This window comes from Centrocercus urophasianus, unplaced genomic scaffold (assembly GCF_019232065.1).
Source record: "Centrocercus urophasianus isolate 14NV4802_14NV808 unplaced genomic scaffold, USGS_Curo_1.0 seq_13, whole genome shotgun sequence".
NCBI classification, from domain to species: Eukaryota; Metazoa; Chordata; class Aves; order Galliformes; family Phasianidae; genus Centrocercus; species Centrocercus urophasianus.
The window spans coordinates 52,456,446-52,483,630 of record NW_024884475.1 but is presented as its reverse complement, the minus strand read 5'-3'; the positions used below and the strand labels follow the sequence as shown (position 1 = coordinate 52,483,630).

Sequence of the window (27,185 nt, the reverse complement as noted above, 5' to 3'; positions counted from 1 at the left end):
TTAGCAGAATTTAGCCCTCATCAGATGATAACTTGGGATCATAGACTCATAGAAACACAGAATCATAGAACGTCCTGGGCTGAAAAGGACCTCAAAGATCATTTAGTTTCTACCCCCCTGCTATGTGCAGGGTTGCCAGCCACTAGACCAGGCTGCCCAGAGCCACATCCAGCCCAGCCTTAATGATTTCTGTAACATCAGGAGTTCTACCACCTGGAAACCACCTTTGCAAATCCACCCGCATCCATCTCTGTGGGGAAGATCTCTTCTGTTCAATTCTGTTCAATTAAGGCTACAACGGCACAGGGAGCACCAGACAATTTCTTTGCGAGTTCCCTTGAGGCTAACAGGCTTTATTGTAACAACGATGACGATGATTTAGAAACGGGCAGATAAGACTCGTTTTATTTTTACCACCAATATGGCCCAAGAGAGGTAACGCAGCCATAAAAGGCCCTAGCCGTGTATTCTATCGCAGCGCGACTGCGAGGGGCTTCCCTCCGCGTGTGGGTGGGGCGGCCCCGCCCGCCGCGCGCGGGAAACCAGCGCAGCCCCGCCCCCGCGGAGCAAAGCGCACGCGTCCGCTGCTTGGGCGCGTTGTTGGGCGGCGGGCGGTGACGTCAAAACGGAGCGCCGCGCCTGGCCGTGTTTCGGGTCAGCGCTACCTGCCGCTTCTCGGCGTGTGCGTTGCACCGCGCCGTCTCGCTGCTTCTTATCTCCGTGTGGACCCGATGAGCGGCAGGTGCGCGAGGAGGGGAAGGCGAGCCGAGCGGGTTGTGTGTGCGTGCTTGCGTGAATGTGTGAGTGTAAAGGGGCTGGGGCCGCTCCGCGTGGTCTGCGCGTCCCCGTGGGAGCGCGGCTCTCCTCCACTCTCGTCCCGCGGGATCAACCGAGCGCATCCTGCTTCTTCCCGCAGGTGGTGATAGACGCCGGGCTGGTGCGATGAGTCTCTTCAACCTGGACCGCTTCCGTTACGAGAAGAGGCGGACGAGCACGGAGCAAGATGGGCGGCCTGCTGCTGTAGCAGCCCAGGCCCAGGAGGATGGCAGCCCTGCTGCTGCAGCCCAGGCCCAAGAGAACAGCCCTGCTTCAGACGGCGGTGGGAACGATGCTGCAAGGAGCAGCAGGCCGGGCAGCCCAGCCTCGGAGGCAGCAGGTGGGTCAGGTGTTGTGTGCGCAGTGTGGTCTGAGTGCTGCACTGCTTGAAGTAAAGCACTCTGCCCTTCCTGTGCTGTGTGTTTTTTTTGTCGTTGGTGGTTGTTTTATCAAGATGCTTCCCTGTGTGCAGCTTTCACATCAGTTTCCATAAAAGCATCTATACAGTGCATGCTTTGCTTGAAGATGTGCATCCATGGTCACCTGATAACCAGAGATGAAATTATTTCAATTCAGTAAGCAAGCTGTGTTTAAAATATGCAAAGCATTCCTGTTTATTGATGCTCATCTCAAACTAACAAAGTTTGAGGCCTTTTCAGGCCTTACTATAAATGCAACCTTGTATAGAAGTAACTTTTCCACTAGAGTCTGAAATGAACTGGAGCAGGTTGCCCAAGGAGGTTGTGGATGCCCCATCCCTGGAAGCGTTCAAGGCCAGGCTCTGGGTAGCCTAGTCTAGTGCTTGGTGACCATGCAAATGACAGGGGTTTGAAACTAAATGATCATTGTGGTCCTTTTCAACCCAGGCCATTCTAGGAATGCAATGTGGGATATGATAAAGCTGAAGCCAGGTGTTTGTTCTTGCCTTTGTCTTTCAGCTTGGCCTGGTTTTGCAGGGAGCAGAAATGCCTGTTTGTTATCAGAAACTGATTGTGTTAGTAGTTTTGCAGCGTTTGTCCCATGTTCTGGTAATAGATTGTGGTTTTAATGGAAATATAAAAAAACACCTTGCTCATACAGGAGTTGATTAGCTTATTTGGCTGATATGTGGGAGTGTTTGGATTCATCAGTTGATACCAGTGTCCAGCTGTAATGGCTCTCAACTAGGTAATCGCTCGTGAGCTTTTTTTTCCCACTATGTTATACTGACAGCTTTTCAGTTTCTGAGGGCGTGGGAAAGGAAGAACAAAAAGTATTTGTTACTGATTGTTTTATACACCTTGGATGTTCTTACTCTGTATAACTTCTGATACAGATGTCAAGATAGAAGTGTCATTGGAGAGATCAGACAGGCTTTGATTATGTGTTTAGATAAAGAAGGAACAACAATATCTGTTGGTGTTAAACGTCATTTGTTCCGCATGCAGCTTATCCTTTGAAGAATGTTTATTGTAGTGCCTTATCTATATGATAAGTGAACTTTCTTGTAAAGGAGGAGTTCCGTTTTCTTTTAAAGGTCCCCCCAACAGTGCTATGGTAGGTAATTATTTTTCTGTGAATTTTGATGTTATGCAGGTTTAATGTATTCAGTATCAGTGAAGGCTTCGTGCTTATGTCATCTTCATCTTTCACAAATATTGAGTGTTTAAAGAATTCCTGGTGGTTTTCTGACTTTTCCTCACATTTGCACACCATTTCTATGCAATGCATTTAAATAAACTATTTTAAAAATTAGGTCATGTTTTCTGAAGTCAGTAGAAGTTAACTGAAAATCAGGTATTCAAATTTTGTCTGTAACAGATGAGATACCAAAGTGTGAAAGAGTAAACTACGTTGGTTTAGCAATTGTACTTTCTCCTTGTTTCCTAAATGGCATTAGAAAGACAGAATTTTTCTTTCTTTAAGTGAAACAGGTACCTATTTTTTATTTCTTGTATTATTGTGGAAAAGATGCAAAAAGAACCTGTTTATGGCACTATGTGCTTTCTTTTCTGCTGAATATCTAAGCATAAGAGTTGAGTTAATTTGTACAAGGAGCTGTAGTTAAAAAGTACGTGCTCTAATTGCTTAGTAAATCATAGAAGGACAACGATTACCTGTATTTCTTCTGAAGGCCAAAGGGAAGGGTGTTTCTTAGTTCATCTGAACAAACCAAAATAACTGATTACTTAGCTGGAGGCATTTCTCTTGTCCTTCTTAATTTGATATCATATGGTTATTTTTGTATTTGTAAAAAGAGCTTTAAGATCAGTTTCTCAGTCTCCTTCCTTCGAGTGTCATTTCCGGTGGATTTCTTTTCATTTCATTTTGCTGTGTATCCCAAAATACAGATCTAACAAAAAGATGCTATTATTGTAATTTCATTCATCTGGAGAGGAAAAAGTAGTCAGACCATGTCTCCTGGTCATGAAATAACATTATCTTTTTAACTAATTCTTGTTTTTGCCGGAGTGAACTAATATTGGTGGAGTGTCGTGCACCTCAGGTATGTATTGCTCCTTGTTACTTTCTATGGAATATACGTACCTTACACTTCAACAAGCAGTTCTCAGTATGATGACCAGAAGTATTAGTCATCTCTACATGCTTGTATATTTTGAAAATTATGTGGGCTTGCAGCCACTTTGCAGCCAAGCTGGAGGTAGTTGGTTCTGAACATCACTTCACTGAGCGAGGATGGTAGAACCATCATCCACTGAGCGGCAGTTATTGGATTGCATTAGAGACGTGCCTCTAAAAAGCTGGGAAAATGCATTGGAATACTTTATTAAACTTTTCTGTTGAAATTACTAATTAAATAATGCACATACTTGATTTTATTATATGGTGAAGCTGTCGTCTTAATTTTCAATTAGGCATTTTTAATTATTTAAATAGCCTGGTGTACTGAAATGGCGCTATGAATCCAGTTGTGGAAATGAAGCAGAACTGTGGTAAAACTATATAATTAGAAGATTTACAGTGAAGAATTTCAAAACTTGTGAAGATTTGTGTTCCAAAAGTGTGCTTATAAAACTTCAGCACTGAATGGAAATAAAATTTGTAGATGAAATTAAACCTTTGTGTACAATGCTATTTTTGATGATTGACTGTTGTTGTTGATAGCCTTTCTGTTTAATTCAGGTGTAAAATGCAAGTGATCGAACTCTGAGGTTCCAGTGTTCACTGACATATTGTTGCATGCACAGGGACTGCTTCTGCCTGGTATTCTTATCTGTTATCATTTCGTCCTTGGACGGAGGATGTCATGTCTTTTATTATGTTGCAGTTCATAGAGTATCATTCTTTTTAAAGCATTTCTGAGAAAAGTAATGCCTTCAGTACCTAATGAAATTTTTCCAAGGTTTCCTGGAAAGACACATTGATGATTTAAAAATGTTCTCTTTAAGAAGCACCTCAGACTTATTACTGCTCTTTAGGATTCAAATTAAAAGAGACTTATTTGAAACAAAAATATTGATTAGCTTGTACACTTGAGCAGCATGCCTTTGATACCTCTTTCTGAAATTGAGTAGAAATTACCTGCCATTTGACAATTAGTTTGTTGTGCAGAGGTATTAAATATGGTAAGCCTCAAATTATTATTCTCCAAATTATCTCCTTATTTCAGGGAGAGAAGGGCTAGCCTATGTTGAATATGATGTGTGATTGTGTTGGGTTTTTTTTCCTCCCTCTTTGTGTGGGGTTACTTCAGTGTTTTCTTACCTCTGGCCTTAGAGTCAACACTGATCCTGTGATTACAGGCATTCCTTAAAAGTCCCCTTTAATCATCATGCAATCAGGGAATTTTGCCTCCAATAATTACATGCTGTGGCAATAACTGTTTAAATGATTACTGCTATACAGTGTTATAATTTGCTCTAAACACATTGGAACCATTCCTCTTATTCTGTATGTGATTTGGTTCTTGTTTTTTTTTTCCTCATTTCTCCTCTTAAGTGATTCTGTTCCGTAGAATAGATGGAGGAAGGAGGTATGCTTTTCTGAGAGGGAAGATGCCTTTTCCAGGCAGTTAAGCATTTCACAGTTAGGAGACTTAGGAGCTGTCATGAAGAATAACTGGTATTTAAAATAAAAATAAATTAAAGAGAGCCGAAGTGAAGCAGTAAATACGCTCTTAAATCTACACTTCGTACAAGGCTTGTTCTAAGGAATAAAGTAATTCTTAAGGTTGTGTTATTTTTGTAAACTTAGCATCCTTACTGGGTTTAAACTAAGTGAAGCTTTCATGAATACCTGCCAACTGCATATTGTGCTACTTGCAGGAGGAGTCTGTTTGAAATGTGCTCTAATAAATAAAAAAAAAAAAATCATGAAAATGACCTTTATCAATTCTCTTAATTCTCTGGAGCTGGAATGTCTCATTACATTATCAAGACGTTTTGATATTTCTATTAAATTCTTCTCATGCACCTGTCAGTTCTGTGCTATTATGATAACCTTTGCTTTGCTAGCCCAACTTGATAACCTTGAGAAGTTATACACTTTAGAGTTTTTTTTGCTAGAGAGGAATTACCCACAACTTTGCATTTAAATGTGAGAGAAGTGTGTGATACTTACTTCAGTGTCTCTTTTACATTCTTCTTAAAACGTCTGCATAGAAATGGTTTTCACATAAAGCAAATCAGACATAAACAGAACAATGTGTCTCCTACATATGGATAGATAGAAGTACAGATGGGGAACTTCCTGCTGCCAGCGTGGTGTTCTTGGTTGCAGGAAGGCATGTTTTGGGACATGTACTGCTCCAGAACTAGTGGTACTTGTAGGCTGCCCTTCTTAAGTTTACATGTGTATGGGCTTTTCAAGACAACATGGAATCATTAAGGTTGGAAAAGACCTCTAAGGTCATCTAGTCCACCCACCACCAGTATTTCCCCACTAAACCATGTTTCTGTGTGCTACATCTGCCCTTTCTGTAAACATTTCCAGGGATGGTGGCTTTTCTGGGCAGCCTGTTCCAATGCCTTACCATCTCACTGAGAAAAAGTTCTTCCTCATATCCAACCTGAACCTCCTCTGGCCCACCTTATGGTTGTTCCCTCAAGCCTTATCACTAGTTACTTGGGTCAAGAGGCTGACTTCTCCTTGCTACAGCATCCTTTCAGGTTGTAGAGTGATAAGATCTCCTCTGAACAAGAGAAGGTTCAGACTGAATAATTTCAGTTCTCTCAGCTGCTCTTCATAAGACTTGAGTGCCTGAACCTTCACAGCTTTGCTGCCCTTCTCTGGATGCACTCTAGGGCCTTGATGAATTTCTTCTAGTGGGAGGCCCAAAACTGAACCCAGTACTCAAGGTATGGCTGGTCCTGCTGGCTGTGCTATTTCTGATGCGTGCCAGGATGCCATTGGCCTTCTTGGCCACCTGGGCACACTGCTGGCTTGTGTTCAGCTAAGCATTGACCAACTACCACTGGCCCATTTCTTCCACGCAGTCTTCCAGCTGTCCTTCCCTAGGCTTGTAGTATTGCCTGTAGTTATCATGAATGCAGGATATATGGAGTGCAGGACCTGACACTTCATGTTGTTGAACTTCATCCCACTGGCCTCAGCCCAGCCATCCAGCCTGTCCATGTCCCTTTGTAGGGTGTTCCTGTCCTCAGGCAGATTGACTATCTCAAAAATTATTACTGTAATCTTCTACCTTATCTGAAAGTGATAGAAGAAAGTTGAGATTTTCATGGTAAATTGGTAAAAATAACAACTTTTTTTTTTTTTTTTTTTTCCATAAAGGAATGAATCTGATCACCTGTAGTTCACTTCTGCCTTTGGCTAGCGACTGAATTCTGGTCTCTGCTGGTAGATCAGCTCTAGGAAGTGAGATTACTCTGCATAACTGAGCTGAGGGTGTTTGTTTGTTTGTTTTGTGTATGTGTGTGTGTTTGTGTGTTAAATGACAGGAGCAGAAGAAACTGCCTTTATTTTCAGCTGTTTCCAGAGTTGGTAGCTGAGGAAAAAGCACTGGTATTTGGCTCGTAGGAACATGACTTTCAAGAAGGGTTTGGAGAGAAGAGCGTGCACAAGACGCTGTATTTATGCGTTGAGGATATAAAATGCATTATACAAGAGCTTTAACTGACAGTTGTATCATTAAAACTCAGCCCTCCCACAAGTTCTGCAGCTATATCCTGGACTTACCTTGTACAGTTGATTTGGTCTATTTTCTTATTCTGAATTCAGGTTTCTTTTGAGTAGGAAATGAATATGAATATATTTTTTTTCCCACCCATCTGCCATCTCTGTTCAAGTATATTATTGTCTGTCATAATTCATAATAAAATATAGCTATTACACTGTGCGTGGTTTTTGGTATTCTACCCTCTTAGAAACAACGATCAGAAACTGTTAGTAGTGGGGAGTTCCTCTTAATTCTGTACTGACTGTAAAAATGGAATTTTATGTTCTGTCATGGAGTGCAAGGCTTATCTTCACACATATGAGGGAGCACAGAGGTGGGTGGAAGAGCCCCAGCACCTCAGCCTGTCCCAGCTACTCGCATGCTGTCGTAGGAGAGCTATCAGTCGCATGAGTTGACTATGATGCCTATCACCGTAAGCGTAGAGGCCCTTGGGAGCATCGTTGTGATGGTCTTAGGAGGCATGAGGCTTATTGGGGCATATCAATAAGGACTTCTTTAGGATCTTATGGAACCTTCTGTGGTGTGGTTGGAGAAGAGCCAAAGGTGGGGAAAGAAAGGGATCAGTTTGAGGAGGAACAAGTGTAAGGAAAATAGAGGAATAAAGGGGCAAAAAAGGGGAGCTTTGTAGTTGTATCCATCTGACTGCTGGTAAATAGCAGGCTGGACTAGCCTGCCTCAAGTTAAGTGACCTGAGACCTGTTATGGCAGGGACAAGAGGTTCCAAGTCACTCATCTCCCTGTGCATGAAGCAGCTCATGGCGAATGCATCTCGAAACTGAAGCATGCTGCCAGGTTTTGTGTTTGGGATGCAGCTGTATTCATCTGAAGAGAAGTTAGAGCTCTGGTTTTGCATGTAGGGGCAGTTGTAGAGGGATCTGAGCAAGCGTGGAGGCTTTTGTTAGTAAGGGCATGTTCTCAGCTGGCCCCTAAGACTGGTTATGATGTTTGCTGTTCTATAAGATGAACCTGAGGTTTGGTTTCCAGCTGTCTTAGTGACAACAAAAGTTACCTGACTCTTGAGTGTTGACAAGTATGAAATCCTGCCATATCACATTCAGGAAGTTAGATGTTATGTTTTCAGTCCTTCTTGTCATTGCTCATTCTGGTGATTCTCCAACAGAGAAATGAGCATAGACCATGTAACAGCAGCAGCAAAGAAGCAGAACTCACCTGTAGCTTGGGAAGCAGTATGTTCTTTACTATGAAAGAAAAGCAAAATCTGCATTGTTACACCTACTACATACAAAATATGGAAGTGTCAGAGTTTTAAAATGAAAATAAAATCTGGTTTACTGTGTGCCTTCCTTTCTTCGTATTCTATTTCCATCCTTATTGGATTAATACCTGTTATTAAGTGTGTTCCATATTTTCTACAGGATCTTTGCTATGCATAGCTAAGATCTTCTGAAGATTGGCTTCAACAATTTACTTTTTTTGAGCTGTTGTTGAACTCTTACTTACATTTTCTTCGGATATTAAAGAAGTTTGAGTTAAGATCAATTCTGTTTAATTGGTGCTAATACACTCAGTATTTAAATTCTTTATTTTCTTATTCAGCTGTGCACTACAATACCGTATTTTTTAATTTATTGGGTACCTCTCCCTTTTCAAATCCAGTATCACTTAGTAATTTCTAGTTTCTAGCAAATTCCTGTGGTTGTGCTTTTGGAATTTATCTCTGTTTCCATCAAATGCTGCCACAGTGAGTTATTTCAAGTTTGTTTTCTATAAGATCACTTTTGGACAGCAGACGCTCTCTGCAGCTGTCATGTTCTCCACTCCATGCATTCTTCATCCTTTCTTCAGTCATGTACCTCCAGGGTTCATAATTTGTCTGCTCTTAAATAAAATGCTTGCCTTACCAACTGTTTTGTGTTCAGTAGTTCTCTTCAGCACAGGCTGTAAATAAAGTAATAGAGAAAAATTACTTCCAGAATATGTGAGACTAGTGCATTGGGTCAGGCTCACAGCTTCTGCAACATGCTTCCAATACTTCAGTTACTGTCATGAAATAGCAGACTTAATACTTGGACACAACTGCCACCTCTTTGGTTGTGTAGTGTGGATTTAACGTTGCAAGAGATGTAGGATCTACACGTTTAAATTCTTGTGTGTCAACTACAGATTGTTTATTTTCTAGAGTTTTCTATAGGAAGGTGGCTGAACAGCTGTAGCCTCGATACATAATGGATAGAACCACGTGCTTTAGCTTGCTCTGATTCATTTGGGAGCATCACTTTTGCAGCTATAATCACAGAAACTACTTTGAAATACACAGTATATGAGGTTGGAGCACGCTGTGCCTTTGGTAGCGTGTTGAAGGAGGGCAACAGTGCAAAATATAATGATTTGCATACTTCTTTTATTTTTGTTTACAACACCGTGATCCTCTTTTTGCTTCAGGTCCAAGAACTGTTTTGTATATCGTATTCTGTGCCTTTTCCCTTTGTGGTCATGTTTTCCCCATCAAGATACATGCATGGAAGTAGCTGCAGATGTAGTTGATAATGAGACTTCATCATGCATTATTCATTGCTTAATCAGGGATTGCATGGGTAGATTGGCTGCTAGTGGTTGTCTTAAGAGCATATTCAGAAGTGAAAAGTTAGTACAGGCTAATGGAGGCGTAGCAACTCCGTTTGGAGGGTTCATGGGAAATTTATGAGATGTAATTGCAGTAACTCCTTGTGGAAACGTACAAATTCTTTGTATCGTGAGAGTATACAAAGCATCCTTCCTTCTCTTGTTAAGAATCATCTGGAGCATTGTGTAGAAAAGACTGGTGAGAGGTGAAGATTATATCTCTATAGGATTTGCAACTTTATCTGCTAAATTCCCCAGAGTAGCTTCCTGATCTTCTGCCATCTAATACTGGCATTCCCTTTCTGAAAAACTGTGACAGACATAAGTCAGCCATCAGAAACACTGGTATGTTCCTATCCATGTCTTACTTAGCTTGAAAGTAGCTCAAAAGATTTTGCTGATTGTTTTGCCAAAAATAAACAAAAAATTAAATAGTTACTAGTCTGAAATGCATGGCCTTTTAATCTTTATGGTTGACACTATACAAACCTATATTTGTTTGAAATAAAATTGCTGAGGCAATTTTTGTCAGTTAAGAATCAGTTTAAAGAATAACACAGGAGTTCTCGATGCATGAAGGTGCAAGTTCTGTTTAAATGGCTGCTGTGTATAAAGAAGATATCAAAGCAATTTGATGCTCTAAGAATAAATAAATATTTCAAATTCTAACTCATTTTCTCCCATCTTTTCTCCTATTGAAATGGCTACAGGGGACTCCAGCATCCCAGAAACTCCTGAAGCTGAGAGAACGAAGGAGCTGTCTTACTTCAACCATCGAAGAGGGGTACATTTCCTAGATGTGTCTTCAGACAGTGAAGACGAAGTACCAAGAAAAGTCAGTGCTTTGAAAGAAAACAAGGCTCCAAAGAAAGATGTGATTTTAATGTAAGGTTTAATCTAGTAATGTTTATGCAAATTGATGCAATGTTTCTCAGTTGTAATGTTGAATTCAAAATAATATGCTAAATTCTGGCTTTACAGTTTGCAGTTTACCCTGCCCTATCTAAGCTTTACTGGATTTCCAAGTAAGGGGACTCCAACACCTAAGTGACTTTTCTTATGAGTGAGGAATTTCATGATACGGAATGATACTTGTGGTGTTTATTATTTGTTCACACATTTGCACCTTCTTTTGATGGCACTTGAAAGCTTACCCTTGTAAGTGCTAGCTTTTTATTTTAGAATATATTGAAGTTTTAGTTGTTTTTTTTAATGAAACTGTAGTGGAGTGGGAAGGTGAACACTGCTTCAACACACAGTATAAGAATTTTTGATCTTGATTTGTGTGCAGTGCTGTTCAAATGGAGTTACGCTGCTTCTGGGATCAAATGGTTTTGGAAGCAGTGCAATAGGTTTTGTGTGGTGTGGAGCAGAATGTAATAAGCCTTGCAGGATCCAGCTTGCAACTTGCTGTTTCTACGCTGCAGATTGGTTACATGGTGAGAAGAGGCAGGAAGACACCAAAGCATCTCCTAGTGGGATTGGTCAGTGTCTGTGTCCTGGTTTCAGCTGGGACAGAGATGATTTTCTTCACGGTGTCTGTTGTGATGCTATGCTTTGGCTCTGGGAGAAAAAACACATTGATAACACAGGGATGTTTTTGTTGTTTCTAAGCAGCATGGCACAGAGCCAAGGATTTTTCAGTTTTTTATCTTCTTCTACTGTCCTGCTAATGAGAAGGACTGAGGGGGCACAAAGAGCTGGGAGGAGTCAGAACCAGGACAGTTGGCCTGAACTGGCCAATGGGATATTCCATCCCATATGGTGTCATGGGAAAAAACAAACAAACAAACAAAAAAAAAACAAAAAAAAAAACAACCTGGGGAGTTGGCTTTTGGGGGCAGCTTCTGCTTAGGGTCTGTCTGGGTGTCAGTGTGTGCTGAACAATTCTGTGTCACTTGTTTTGTAAATATATATTATTTCTCTCTTCCTTTTCTGTCTTAGTAAATTGTTTTTATCTCAACTCACCAGTCTCACATTTTTTTTTCTCTCTCTCCAGTTCTCTCCCCCATCCCATCAGAGGGGTGGGAGGTTGAAGGGAGTGTGGTCAAAAGCTGCCTGCAGGGTTAAACGATAAGAAATACTATGAGAGGATGTGGTTCTTATCTGAACATGTGCCACAGAATCTGACATGAGCCACATCCTCTCATAGTCTTTCTTATTCCTTTGTAGCTGCTAATGTTCAGTGCACAAGGTATCTCAGTGCTTAACGCTTCATCAGGGCTTATTGTCTCATGTGCTAATCAATGTATACTGAATCCACTGAGCTATCTCACAAGTGGCATTGTGCTAATAGAATTGGACTCAAGACCATGGCAGGAGTTAGCTATCTGGGCTTTGTTGGAAAAACAGACAAAAACATGATAGAGTCATATTCTTTTAGCGATTAAATGAGCATTTCTTCATGCTTTTGAATAATGTGATTAAGAAGAGATTATGTGTGCACTCTGGCTTTGTTGACGAGTATCTCGATGTTAATCCTGGATAAGAAAAGATGGAGTCATTAATTTTACTATGTCAATTTCAATTGATGTTCTTTTTATATGCAGTTTATAAGGGAACTTTCAAGACAGGAATATTTGAAATATGCTAATGAATTTCAATATGCCATTTTTCTGAGACTTTTTAAAGCTTATGCTGATTTGACCTTTGAAGCTTATGGCTAGACTGGTGGTTTAAATTTGAATTATTCTTTGTTATGACCATTTTTCCTATAACAGCTTTTTGGTGGTATAAGTGCATGAGTAGTATATTACTATTATTTGCAAAATTGTAATGCAGTTTGCCTATTGCAACCACTAAAGGAAGATATAGCCACAAAAATGTTTTATGTGCTTACTGGTTGGCAGCTTTTTAAGATAATACATATTTTAGAATAAGCTAACCTTTAATAACATTAATTACAGCTCATGTGATCCTGTTTGTTTGCTTTTTACAATGACACTCTGGTAGAATAAATAGAAGAAAGAACAATTTTAATACTTTCTCTGCCCCTCGTACATCATAGCTCAGAAGACTCATCAGAGGATGACCCGCCTGTGTATCAGCTACAGCAGGCGGCTTACGTGAGCAATGGGGACCAACTAGTTGACTTGCAGGAAGATACAGAGGAAGACATCAGAAATGCAAAGCTACAAACGCTGAAGGAACTTTTTCCTCAGAGGAGTGACAAGGATTTGTTACAAGTAATAATTCTCTGTTGTTTTTATTTATTTTGATAACTATTTTGCAGGCAGCATTCCTATACTCTGGGTGTTACAACAGAGAAGAGCCTTGATTCTTATTAGCAAAAGCGTATATGAAAGTATTTGTTTTAGGGGAACTACAACGATGGATGTTGATTTCAATTTTTTTGTTGTTCAAGTGCACGTATGTATAAGGATATTTGTTAAAAAAACAAAAACAATTCAACATTGAATTCTAGGGTATAGTAAATTTCTCTTTATTTTATATTGACGTTCAACCTTATTATAACAATCTTGATTGGTAGCTACTGATAACTTTTGGAATGCTGTTAACTGATTGAGTGCAGAATTAATGAAATTATCGTTTTCATATTCAATAGCTGAAACACTTCCCTCTTGCTTTCTTTAGTTTTAATACTCAAAGTCCTTAAAATGAAAGTGAGGTAAAAAGAGTAAGTCTGAAATTATAGTAATTTCTTATGATTGTGCTGCCATATAAAGCTGAGATACTCTTGGCTATTTTCCAACATACATCACAAATTTATCATGGTGTTACAATAACTTATTGCATTGTACTGCACTGAAGATAATTTTACTGTATCTTCAGGAATGTTATCTCTTAGGGCTGATATTTTTTCAATAACTTTAGTTTTCAAAGCCAAATGTGTTTAAATTAATCTGTCAGTTTTCCTAGTTGAAATGTCATTTAAAAAATACAGCTTTTTTTTTTTTTTTCTTTTTCTGGATCAAGTTTTAAGTTTAGGCCTGAGGAAGAAATAGGGGATTGCAAATTTCACTTTGGGTTTTATGTACTTCTTTTCTCTTGAAGAAATTAGGCTGCAAATATCCAGAGCATATGGTGTTAGAATTACCACATAGAATGTATTTAAAGCACAGGTTGATCATGATTCACTGTAGCTTGGAAACTAATTAGAAATGACACTTAAATGGTGTCTGATGCAGTTTTGTGGCAAGTGAGGAGTAGCTTAATGAGTGGTTTTAACTATGTAGTGGTTTGTAGTGGTGTTATCTATTCTCAGGAGAGCATAAGATAGCTCTTTGTATCGAGAACTCTGTAGTACAGAATGGCTGTGCAAGCTTTTTTCCATGTAACTACAACAGTCTTGAGGGAAGATGGAATAGTGGGCAAATCTATTGTTTGTTCATGAAGGATCTGGGTCAGCTTGTCCTGACAAACCCTACATGACTGGTGAGTGTTGCTAAAGAAAAACTGTGGGCAATACCTATTCTAAACCTTTTAAAATAGCTATTATACTAAAATTATAGGGCATTGTTTACAAGTGTGAATAGATGCATGGGAATCAGGTTTCCTTATTCATAGGGTTTTTGTGTGTTTGTAACCGTTAAACCATTTGCTTCTGGTGAAGTTGTGACACTTGGAAAAAGCAGCACTTACAAGTCTCAACATTCAATTAATTTGTAAAAATTATATATTCTGAAATTACAGGTTCATGCAGGAACAATCTAGAGTTGCAAGGATGATAATCTTTTGGAGGCATGATTTAAATTTAATGTGCATAATCTTAGAAAGTCAGCATAATGACATAACAGCACGTACAAACTTACCAACTTGAGCTATTGATCGTTTTGGATCATCTGACTTTGTAATAGTAACAATGAAGGGGTTTTGGAAAAAGCAATTCAAGCAAACCTGCATGGCATATTTGTGAAATAGGAAGGATGGGAGGTGAGGCAGTAATAAATGAGATTTAAAAACCTACTGGAAAACGGTTTAAATAAGATATTTCCAAATACAGCTGATATGTTTGTATTCAATATACATGAAATTTAGTGACCTGTAAGTGTTGGCTTTAGATTTTACAGTACATGTCTTTTTGATGTGTGTTTTTGTGTAAGTTTTTTTGGCTTTTATTTGTCCAAGTATATTTCAGTCCTGCTTGTTTATAATTGTTTTTCTCTGTTCAAATGGATTAAATCTTATCACTTAGCAGCTGATTTTTTTTTTCAGTTGGTAAAATCAACATGCTCCATGGATGAAGCGATAGCTGCTTGTTTGAAATTCGATGATGAAGGTACCTTGTTTTTTTTTTAAAGCAAGGGGAGGAGGAACACTTTAGAGACTACAGCCAAATTAGTAAATAAAGTTGCCAAGTAAACTTGAGGGGAGTGCAGGGGGTAGTATTTGCAAAGTGGTAAAACATGCATTAGAAGTATTCTGTTTGTTTATTGTAATAGCACAGAACTGAAACTACAGACTTTACAGTGGGAAACGAGAAGTGGATATACAGCAAAATCCAAAGATAGAACAAAAGTTTTGTTTTTTCTTCTATGTAGATCAGGATTGCTGGTTGAAGACTGGTATCCTTAATGATTTTTGTTGTTACTGATTGCTTCCTTCTTTACTTAGAAGTTGAGGTGGACTGTAATAGGTTAGAGATAGTAGTTCTAAATGTTGCACGTGAGAAATCTGATGTGAAGAATTATGCTGGAGTAAGTAACTATTTCTAACTTATGTCAAATCTTGTGTCAAGCTCTGTTACTGTTATCGTAGTGATTTCTGTACTTGTAATTCTGAGTAAGAACTGTTGGTCTTAAACACTAGACAAATTCTGTATCAGAACATCCCCCAAGCTGTGTTTTGAGGCCTCAGCTTGCTTAGGGCATTCTTTTTCTGCATCTGAACTTGTGCAGCCTCGTGATGATCACACAGAATCACAGAATCACCCGGGTTGGAAGGGACCTCAAGGATCATGTAGTTCCAACCCCCCTGCCTAGCAGGGCCACCAAACATACACATTCAGATCAGGTTGCCCAGGACCCCGTCCAACCTGGCCTTAAACACATCCAAGGACGGGGCATCCACAACCTCCCTGGGCAACCCGATATCAAAAAACCCCAAGATGTAGAAATGCTTAGAAAGCAGTAAGTATGTGTTATCACTTCACGCTTCAGGTTTCTCTCTTTGACATCACTTAAGTCCAGCGCTGCTTTTAATCTCTCTTGATTTTTGTTTTATGTAATGGATGTGTCTTTTCATGACGTATCCTATGGATTTGGAAATTGTCTCTAGGAAGCTTGTGCTGAGGAGAACACAGTCGTACTTCATTTATAATATAGATGGTTTTTGATTTATAGTATAAAAATGATAATAGTTCTTCCTGTTGTACTTGCCATGTTTTCATCTTCAGACATTTGTATACACTTCCCAAGATTTTTAACAGTTATCGTAGAACACTTTAATTTCTGGTATCTAGGCTCTCCCTTCTGGCCTTTTTGTATTCTAAAATTATCCGGAGTTGGAAGGGACCCACAAGGATCATCAAGTCCAACATGTTTGTGTTAGTCTGTGTGCTGCTTCACATGCTGTCAATGTGAAAGCCCACAGAAGAATCTTGGCAACAAAATTCTCTTCAATCACAGCTGTTATATAAAAATATTTAGTTAAGAATGAGCATGTCTGAAAATGATGGTATAAATCATCTCATTTTGGATACAATTTTTTTTTTTTAAGTGGAGACGCTATTAAACATCTGCTTATCCATGTCGATTTATGATTTACTTGTTACAAAGTGTTGACTGGGTGAGAAGTGAGGGACAAGATCAAGTCCAGGCCCCTTGCACTCTGCTTCCATTCTGATGATGATTCATGTCTAGCAGTCACAGGGCTTCTTTATCCCCTCAGTTCTATGCTTCCTTAGCCTAAGAAGCAATTGTTATTTGTACGTAGCTTGCAAAGTGAGTCTCTTCAGGAAATTATTTTTCAGTTGTAGATGTGTTAGTTTTGGAAGTCCACAGAAGGATTTCTACATAATTTTATGTGGATGAATTCCTGAGGTCATGGTTATTCAGATCCTTCACTGTGGCTTAATTGTCACTCAAATTGCTCTGAATCAGTTTTATATATTTATTTTTCCTCCAGAGACCAATGGTCATTCAGCTATTTACTTCAAAGGAGGATGGTCTTAGAAAGACTCTAATGTGGGGTCTGTGTGCTTTTAGGGCTGAGAGGATTGCATGGGTCCCTGTTTGTGGCTGCAATTAACCACTTTGAATACAGTTCTGATTAATCGTAAACAGTTATAACTCCTTAAATTGTTAGTGTTTTACACAACAGCAACCTGACAGCCCCTAGCCTTGATATAAGACAAGGCTAAGATGCATTTGTGTCTTGAGCTACTAGTGTTTTTTTTTCCTGGCTACATTGTTTAAATGAACATCTTGGACAGAGAAGTGAAATGCATTGTTCTCTGAATGCTGAAGGAGAGCCATCTTCTTCTCCACCAGCATGTTTGCAGGATTCTTTTTGAGCTGTGCATCTTCTGTATATCTGTATTGATCTACAGAACACATATGCTTTGGAAAATCTCACTAGTAGGTACCTTGATCTTGCTAGGTACTTCATTTACTGACGATTCAGTTACTGCTGATGTTTCTTTGAGAATGTTAATTTGTTTAGTCTATATACCATGTCCCTCTTTCTCATCAGAGCGAGTGAATGAGCCTATTAGAAAAGTATTTTCACACAAAAAAGTGTGTTAGTACAAATAAGTAGGTATTTTGTTTTTCGCAACTGAAACTATTTTGACATTCCAGATAGTCTTAAGGGTTTGAGGGTTTGAAAGCAAGTGTGCTCTGTGTGTGTGTGTGTGTGTGTGTGATCAGCTCTGCTTGTTTGCTGACTGTCCTTTGGCTGTCTGGGAGGTGGGAGGGGAGGTTTGCTGCAGATGCTGATGTATCTGCAGAGCTCTGTTGGTAATCTTCCAAAAAGGTTGACTGCCAGTAATAAATCAGATCATCAACTAGGAATATTTAAAATATTTTGGGCTATAGTAAAAAGGGAGCATTCATCTAGGAACAGTTGTTGCTTCAACCAAAGCTAATGTGGAGAAACAGCAATAATGTGTTTTTTAACTTTATGAGCTGTGCACAATGGCAACTGAAAATGCACCTGACTGGACAGATCTTAATGCTAAGATGATAATCTCTGATAATCACCCAGACCCAAAGATATTCAAAAAGTTCTGACTCAAGTGAGCTAGTCATAGGTAATTTAATGCTCGTTGATAATTAGTTATCTCTGACTTACTATGCATAGTTTACTTTCAAAGGCTTTGATTTAATGTTGAAAAATTCTTGATAATAACCTTTCTGGTGAACATCTGAGCCAAAAATCAGTCATCAGCATTTCCAGATGGGGAGTGATGTAAATATTCTAACTCTAACTCACAGTTGGATTTTAGCCTTGGTTAGGTACTGACTTTCCAATAGCATACAGCTTAAATAGGATTATCTTCTGTTGTGAAAACTACTCCTGCTTAAAAGACAGCAAGCATCTTTATTCAGCTCCCGCATAACATGCTTTGCAATTAAAAGGAAAAAAGCAAGCGCAAAAAAACAAAGCCTGTTCTTCCACATAAGATGAAGCAGCTTGTTTAACTGCTAAAGTACTGCAGAAAATGTAAGGATAAATAAATGTGTGAATAAATACATTTTTAGTAGTTGCTTTGCTTGGAATTTCTGAATATGTATGGACTGTAGTAAGAAACTATTACGGAAGACTAGTAAAAATATGCTGTTAACAAGTAACTACTACAGCAGTTGTTTGAATGATCCTACTTATATATGATAGTAATTGAAAGTAATACTTACAATGAAAAGTAATTTCCTTTTTTTTTTTTTTTTTTACTTCCATTTTAAAGCTGCCTCTCTTAAAAGGAGACTAAATGATTCTCATATAAATGGCAAAGAGAGTGATAAGCATATGACAAAAAAGCCAAAAGCTGATTATGTAAGTATTGTTTGTTCTGTTTGAGCGCTATGAAGTAAGTGGAGCTGCCTGACTTGTATCACTGACAGTTGTGGCATGAAGATGCTAAGTGTTACCAGAAAATCCTATCAAATTCAAATGTGGCCTTCTGGATGAGTTTTCTGCTTCATTGTTTTTGGCGATGCCAAAAGTTACTTGTTTTAATCTTCAGTGTATGTGCATTGCTATTGCTTTTGTGGTTGAACTTGATGACAAGCAGCAGTATGTGCCAATTCTTGTGAACATCAGTGAGAGTTTAAAACTATAAGGCAGCTTGCCTCATCAGATCATTCCTTATTTTTCCTCAAATAGGTAGAGTTCAATATCTGGTGTTACTGTTACCCTATGTTATAGGAGTGATTGAATCATAGAATCATTTTGGTTAGGAAAGAACGATGGCTTACGGAGAAGAGTGAATTGGTTATGTTAAAAGGAATGGTTACTTTGAGCTGTGCTTGTAAATAGGAACTGTGTAAATGATCCTGGCACATTCAGTTTGGTATTACAATCCAACAGTACTATCATTAGACCGTTGATGCATTGCTGGAAAACATGGGAAAATATTTGAGAATGGGGATTTTACATTACAGACTAGAGGCTGTATGAAGAATGAATAATTATCTCTGCATTGAAATGTAACTAAATTTTGTCTTCCATCAGAATAAAACAGAGAGGTCCAATTTTTGTGCTGACCATAGCTCTACCCTTAGTGATACCGTAGGTTCAGTGAGGGTAAGAACTATGTCCTCTGTCACCTGGAGTAATTTTGAGTGATCTGGTTTATGTTCTTCCAGCAGATAGTGTGATTCAGCTAAGTAAATATGTATCAGGCATGTTGGCATCTCTGCTGTAGGTATGTAGATTGGTAAACACTTTGCATTCATGGAAGACACTTGCATAATTCTTTGTGCTGAGTACAAAACAGAACAGATTGTGGCGTAACAGAAGCTTTGGCACTTGTTCATAAGGAGCCTCCCTTTTATTTCCCAATTTACAGTAGCTGTTAGTGTAGCTAATATAGATGAAAACATATTGCCAGGTTTTTGTGTGACTTAATGGCTCTGGTACACAGTTTTTGTAAATTGGTTTTTATATATAGATCTTCATGTAACACTCCAATTGACACATCTATAGATTCTGGTAGGTTAAATACAACAGTCATTTAAGATAGTTTACTAACTGCGTACCTCTTGAATGTTAATACTATTGCCTCCTGCCTTAAGTATCATGCAGAATCACTGCAGACTATAACTTGCATTTTAAAGAAATACAAGCTACGTGCTTTAAGTTATTTATGTTTTGGTATGCAGCTTCTCATGGTACATGCTAACTGAGTAAAGAATGCCAGTCTGTCGTGACCAAAGACTTTCTACACTCTTGAAAGTTTTAGCCTTGAGTATTGTTTATATATGAGAAATCATTTCTGCAATTTGGATTTGCCTTAAGTGCTTTTGTTGGTTAGAGTGGCTTGTTAAAGGTAAGCAGTATTGGTTCAGTTTGATTTTCCTCTTTTGTTTGTTTGTTTGTTTGTTTGTTTTACATAGCTGGATGGGTCAAAGTCTGAAATACAGTGGGAGAAGCAAGAGATGCTTGTAGAGAAGCTGCAAAACACATTCCCTAGCATGGATAAGGAGGTGAGTTTGTCTCCTGGTGGCAAATCAGCTTTTGATATCTGAAGAACACTGTATCTGTTCTTGAAGTCCTAATGAAACAATCCTTACACCAGCCGCACTTTCAGAAGGAGCCTGGGGTAGGAAGGTCTTCACTGTTCCTGCTTTTGGAGTGTATTTTGCCCTGAAGTGAGAGCAGCTGGAGATGATGAAGGCTAAATGGTACTTTTTGTCTTAGTATTTTGGTCCTGCTGGCAAGCCTGGCTTGCTTGTTCCTAGCCTTCCAAAAAAATGGAGTGCAGATCTGTATAAACTGAGGGTATAAAAATAAACCAAAAGGCTTTCTACTTTTGATTTCTTCTCTTTTGAATCCTCACACTTAGTGGGGTTGAGGGTGGTTATTTGACTTCTGCAATTGAAAGTAAGTGTTAGTGCCTCAATGTCACTATATATAGAATTCCACTAGCTGGTTACCTTATCATAAAGCAAAATTTCTTGTTTTCTAGGAACTGAGAGATGTACTTCGGGAACATAACTGGGTGCTTCATGAAGCACGAGAGGCCCTGAGAGTTTTTGCAGGAGGCAGTGATGGTAAAGACAGATTTATAATCCATTTTATCCCAAGATAAAGCAAACAGGCTTGCACTGTAAATCTTTCCTCATGTCCAGCAGTAATGACCCCGGCTGCACTACATCTTGAAACTTGAATTAATATTTGAAAATAGTACTGCGGGGAGGAGAGTAGAGGTAAAAGAAGGAAACTGGATATTTCTCTACTTTTCAGTATATATATATATATATATATTAACCTTTTTCTCTATAAATGTAGAGATTAGTATCTTTGCCTTGCTAATATAGACTTACTTATGAGTTTGCAATTTTCTATATCATAAAATATATTCTGAAATGTATTAAAGCTGTCAGTTGTTCCCATCCTGCTTGCTTGCCTTTTCTTTTAATTTGAGTAATTTGTTAATCAGTAATGGCCAATACTTGCATCTTTTTAAAATATACTGTAGTGTAAAAATGTATATGTATATATATATATAAAATAATTATATTAATTGTTATTTAAATAATAATTATATTGTTAAAATAAAATAATACATGTATTAAATAATTTAAACCATTAAATTATTTAACACATACCAGCTTTTATTACTTATTATAATGCGTACCAGTTCATTAATTGTGGTGCAGAGCAAAATCTATAACCCCAGGAAGATCTGTGCATGAGACCTTAAATACTATTTATTGAGTTAATAACTTCGGTGTTACACAGCTGTCAGAAATGCATACGTTTTGCTATATCAGCTCCTTCAGTATTCTTGGGATTAGGATTGTATTCTTAATTCTTTCAAGAGGAGGGAGTGCTATCAGCATGCAAAAGTTGGTTCCTTACCTTCTCAATAAAGAGAAGAAAAAGCTTGGGGATTGGAGTGACTCAGTAGAAAGCTGGCACTGGTCAGAAGAGAATGCAGTGCATGTGACATGCAAAGAGGGGGGGAAGCCCACAGAATACAAATCCTTCTGAAAATGTTTTCTTAGAGCTAAATAATTTGTATTTTAGTTCAAGTTAGTAGAGTTCTTGCAGTTGACAATATGTTGTTCTTCCAGTTTTTTTTACCAGTTGTGTGTTTTTGTCTTATCCCATCTTTAATGCTGTACTGAGGTGCAATAAAATGGAAAAGAATTTACACTTCTGTGTATGAAAGTAGGCTTGTTTACTGAACTCAGCAGAACTCATTTATTGGCAGTTGGGCAGAGTGGGACCAGTGTCTCATTCCAGCAGTGTTACCAGAACTCTTAAACTTGTAGAAGGCTGCTACTTTTCTGAAAGTGTGGTCAAGCACTGGAGTGGGCTGCCCAGGGTGGTGGTGGAGTCACTGACCCTGGAGGCGTTCAAGAAATGTTTGGATTTTGTGTTGAGGGACATGGTTTAGTGAGTGCTATTAGTGATAGGTGGATGGTTGGGCTGGATGATGTGGAAGGTCTTTTCCAACCTTGGTGATTCTGTGACTCTTAGCTCACAGCTTCTGCAGCTCACATGTATGACGCCTTCTTGCTCATTCTAAGATAGTTTTAAAAAAACAGTTATAATATTTGAGCAGTGTAAAAATTAAGTGTTCACCCAATCATAGTTGATATTGTTCATGTTTCAAACAGGATGGAATGGTATTTACTGCTCTTTTTCTTCTTTTGGTAAGACTTCTTGTTGAGGCATTGTGTGTTGATATGAAACACAGTTCTAATATTTTAATGCAAAATGTTATTTTGGAAGAACATGGGAGTTTTTATTTGCCCTTAACAAATACATACTGACTTGTTGCCTTCTCTATATCACATCTGTAGGTGTGGAATATCCTTCCCAAAGTGAAGTTTCTGACTGGACCAAAGTCTCTGCAAATAGCAGAAGTGATAAGAAGAAAGTGCAGCAGAAACGGAAATTTTCTGGGAAAGAGCAGAACTGCCTTAGGAAAAAGCATAAAGCCAAAGCAAATGTTTGGAGCACTAAAACAGAAGTACAGGACTCAGAGGATGAGTCAGCTGCTGAAGATGGTGGTAGCTCTCTTGACGAGGACTATGGCAGTGGCGATGAAGTGGTAGAAGGTGTATACAAAAATAAAATCCTAGGCTTCCTGCAAGGTGCTTCTCCATCTGAACTCACTATGATTCCCCAGTGTTCTGAGAAAAAGGTTCAGAAGATAATAGCGCTCCGGCCCTTTAATAGTTGGGAAGCCCTGGTAAGTCTGCATTCTTGTTTTAACATCCCCAGCATGCCTAGAGTCAAGGTGTCTTAGGTCTAGAGAGGCATAGATGGGTGGCCTTAGCCTGATTAGGCTAAAATGCTATGTTCATTGTAAGCCAATAGCATTTCAAACAGTGTCATATGACCTAATTTTGAATGAATTAAGGGGTGATTTTGCTGAAAAACTCAAGCTGATTGGCTGACATTACTGCCACTCACTTTTTAGCATAGAAACTTGGTTGATTTCACTGCAGTAGGAGAAATAAGAGCTTTCATTTAGGAAGGAGGTGTTTACTAGCCTGTTCTGAGCTGCTTTAGCTGAAAACCCATGAAGAAGACAAGAATGTGGCAGAACTTTTGCTGCAGCCTCCTCAAGGGTAGTTCCATTACTTAAGATACTAGCATGATTATTTTTAGTCTCATACAAGAAGCAGTTGTCGTCTCTCTTCTGCTCTTTTTTTTTTTTCATTCTACTGCAGCTTAGTTTCTAGCATGGTTTTGCTGGCTAAGCAGTGCAGCCATTTTTTTTTAGTGGAGGAAACTGCGGTGTTTTTGTTAATAAAGGTAAAGCATCAGAAGGATAAACCACAATCCACTAAAGAAGGGAAAGCAGTAGCGCTTGGTAAGTAGATTATCTATTGTCACTGGGATGTTACTTTGAAATGTTTCCCATGGGCTGCTTGTTGCCTTCACCTTTCATGCATTTCAGTTAACTGCAAGACATCAGACCAGATAGAAGCAGTGTTTTAATAAGAAATCTGGAGTGCTTTACAGCAGACTGTCTTGGTTAAGTTATTAGTGCTTTGGATTTTAAGGCAATAACTCTGTGTAGGCCCTCTTAAAGAGTAACTGATATGGTTTTTTTCATCAGTAAGTGTTCTGAAACCATCCCTATCGATGTATAAAGATGTGCTTGTGTATTATTTTAAGAATAGAATGTGATTTCATCAATATTCCTAAAACAATAACGTATTATTTGCTGCATGAACCGTCTTACCACAAAACGGTAAGAGTTGATAAAGAAACTTTTAAGAAAACAAAATCATGTTTGTACGTTGTATTGCAAAAGGGGGAGATAAGAGAAGGATCTTTGGAAAAAAAAAAGAGAGGCACAGATATTTTGCAAAAGAAATCCGTTTTGCCTCAAGCCTTTGGCTCCTTACAGAACATCTGTCATATGGCAATTCCTTTCTAAACTTGTTGGGTTTTGCCTGAGCTTAATTCTTTGCAGAAATATTTGCTACAGGGCTGTTCTCTTTTTCTCTGTGTAAAATATTTAACAGAAAAACTGTATGGGCCTGTTTGTGTTCAAAATCTTTCTTTCCTAAAGGTTGCTGCTGTCAGCAGCTGCGTGTTTATGTAGTATTGTGAATACTTGCCTGGAGTAGAAATGATTTGCAGCAGATTTTAGCAGATGTTTAATGTCAGTGTTACTTAATTTTTAATAATGATCCAGTAGCACAGTGGCCCAGCATTTTTTTTTCCTCCTACATGCTAATGGAGTGGTAGAATAATGTAGAGAGTTGGTTGTTTTAGTGTTTAAAGAAATTGGTTTATTTTTAAGGTTTTTTTTTTTTTTTCCTTTAATATGAAGGTACCTGAAGCTTTTACTTTTGTAACAACAACTAGATGATGTTACTTTTCTTCAGGAGAACTGAGAAAGATCTTAGAGCTCTCAGCTGAGGTGAAGATAGACAGTATTAACAGGAAAGCCTACCTCTCCATAAATTAAATGGCTTCTTCCAGGAAAACTTAAAATAAACTACCATTTTCTTTCTGACAAAATTTTTAAGTTGCACTAAGACTGTTACTTATTCAGATGGTTTTAAAGTTTTCAGATGGATTTCAATGTTATAAAATCGTTGAAAATTCTTGGAATTGCTTAACTGTGTTTTTGAGTGGATTTTGAAAGCAGATGTTTAACTTGATTTGGTGACACTGCTTGGGTATTTCCTTGGGAATTTAGCTATCTGCTTCTTCATTTGTAGATCAGTTGCTCTCTGGACAAGTACTTGTGACCTCCCGTTGAATACACTGTGCACTTAAAGAGAGTAGGTAGGAGCATCATATATTGGGATACACGATCCTAAAAAGTCTTCTGGTACTTGTCTTCACAAAAGATCACAAGAAGTAGAACCAAGACAAAACATGGATTTATAGTTAAAGGACTGTGAAGCTGAAATTAGTGATGTTGAGGAGCCAGTAGTTGTGCATCTCCTGGAATGAGAATTGGGGGTATAATGCAAGAGGAGCAGATGGGTTATGGGATAGACAAGGTGAATGGCTGTCAACAGCAATAGGACTTGTGGGAACTGGGAGCAAAGAGTGGGAGGAGTATTGAGGAATGTTGGCAGCCACTGGAGCGGTGCTCAGTGTGGCTCCTGTCACAGTAGTATGCTACCGTGTGGTTTACTTTTTTTTTTTTTCTTTTTTAAATGGTGGCACTTATGGGCACACAGTGCCTTTCCTCCTCTCCCTTATTCTAGAAAACTTGTTGGTGATGAATTACTTTGCGTCCTCTTCTCCTAACTGGTCCATATTGGAAACAAAAGCTCTGCTGTTTCTTCAGAAAATAAGTTGTGAACTGCAATCGTGTAATCAAAACACCCATATAGTATCAAGTGTTGGAGTGAGAGAGGGACAAAGAATGTGTCCCAGACTAGTTAAAAAGTCTGGAAAAAGCTGAGCTGAGCCTTTTGGGCTCTTGGGGGCTTGGTGTTTCTTGTTCTGTCATATACTTGAGTGCTTGAGACGCTGGAACAGGTTGCCCAGTGAGTTTGTGGATGCTCCCTCCCTGGACATGTTCAAGGCCAGGCTGGATGGGGCTTTGAGCAACCTGGTCAATGGGACATGTCCCTGCCTTTAGCAGAGGGGTAGGAACTTGATGATCTTAAGGGTCTTTTCCAACCCAGACAGTCTATGATGCATTTTTGTTGTTACCTCTCATTTCTTTCAATCACAATGGTATTGTTGAGTCACAAAGCAAGCCATCTCTTTTGATATTAATGATCTCATGTGAATTAAATGATGCCTGCATCTTTCAAAAGAAAACAACAACAAGAACAGCAAAAAAAAAAAGACAAAACAACACCTGAAGATTCTTAAGGAGTTAATGGAGGTTAAACACAAAACACTATGTGGAAGTATAGGCATAGTGTATATAGTTTGTTTCCCTGTTTTAGTTCTTACTTTCTGCAAAAAGACAGGCTTGTCTATTGCGTTCTGTACACTGCAATACTGGATGAGCTAGGACCCTCTAAGAGATGGGAGCTCCAGCTGTATTGTCATTTTTTTTATTCTGCTTGCCTCTACATTTGTAAACTCTTACAAAACTCAAACTAGCAAAAAAAAAAAAAGTATATACAAATCCAGAAATCTTCTACAAGAAGAAGCTGAGTGGAAACAGCAGATGTGTGAGGTTAGAAGTAGACACTGCTAAAAATAGAGTTGGGATTTGTTTATCAAGGATGAGGCAAGGCAGTAAAGTGGAATCCTGAATCACTTAACTTTAAGTGTACTAGAGTGAACTGGAGCAGGCTGTGTCAGTGCGGTGTTACTCGGGCTTTGGCTCGACCCTCCTACAGGATGTTTCTTCGAGAAGATTGTATTTGTGATAGCCTCAGAGTTTTGGACCTCTTTTGAAAAATTCATGCAGTTACAGGACTGAGAGCCTCTGGTAATGCAGAGGCCATCCACGAATCTACTTGTGTTCTAAGTGACAGCACAACTCTGTTTTTCCACATGTAAACCAGTGGCTGGAGTGTTTCTTGTTGTAACTTGGAGATGAATGTTAATGTGCTGACATGAAGTAATTCAACTTTTTTTTAATAGCAGATGGCTTAATTCTGCACACATTTATTTATAGATTACAGGATTTATGTTTATGCCAACTGAAGCTTTAGGCACCAAAACAAATGTTGAAATTTCCTAATCGCCTATTGAAAATCATGTTCTTTGCAACTCCTTATTAAAGGGTGTCTGCTTTTTTTGCCAGTGTTGGCATGTGTGCCTTAGCCTGGTTTAACCTATGACTATTGAAAAACTTTATGGATTTTATTTAAAATAAGCAAAACCTGAAACAAACCAACAAAAAACCCAGAAACTGTGACTAAGAACTGTCAGCAGAGGGCATCGCTGTCACAGGATTTTTTTGGAGTCAAACCAAGTACAGTCCAATTTAATTTATTTTGCTTTTTTACTCTGAGGTATTGATCTGTTAATGTATGATAATTCTGTGATCTGTTTTTACTTAAGAAAGGAATTCTAGGAGAATCTGTTTAAGTCTTGGGTTAAATTTAACATCTTTTTCGGAACT

General features: G+C 38.6%; 1 protein-coding gene across 2 annotated transcripts in view; it reads left to right on the top strand.

Annotated features, from left to right (window-relative positions):
- Positions 1 to 639: 639 nt before the first annotated feature.
- The window catches only part of SMARCAD1 (SWI/SNF-related, matrix-associated actin-dependent regulator of chromatin, subfamily a, containing DEAD/H box 1), a 45,001-nt gene continuing 18,455 nt past the window's right edge, over positions 640 to 27,185 (top strand). For both annotated transcript variants that reach the window (XM_042811491.1, XM_042811489.1), the window contains exons 1-9: positions 640 to 742; positions 917 to 1,156; positions 10,249 to 10,423; positions 12,546 to 12,723; positions 14,714 to 14,777; positions 18,405 to 18,493; positions 20,056 to 20,145; positions 20,628 to 20,712; positions 22,474 to 22,865. In XM_042811491.1, coding sequence (XP_042667425.1) covers positions 943 to 1,156; positions 10,249 to 10,423; positions 12,546 to 12,723; positions 14,714 to 14,777; positions 18,405 to 18,493; positions 20,056 to 20,145; positions 20,628 to 20,712; positions 22,474 to 22,865 — 1,287 coding nt within the window. In that variant the 5' untranslated portion in view covers positions 640 to 742; positions 917 to 942. The remainder of the gene's footprint in view (positions 743 to 916; positions 1,157 to 10,248; positions 10,424 to 12,545; positions 12,724 to 14,713; positions 14,778 to 18,404; positions 18,494 to 20,055; positions 20,146 to 20,627; positions 20,713 to 22,473; positions 22,866 to 27,185) is intronic.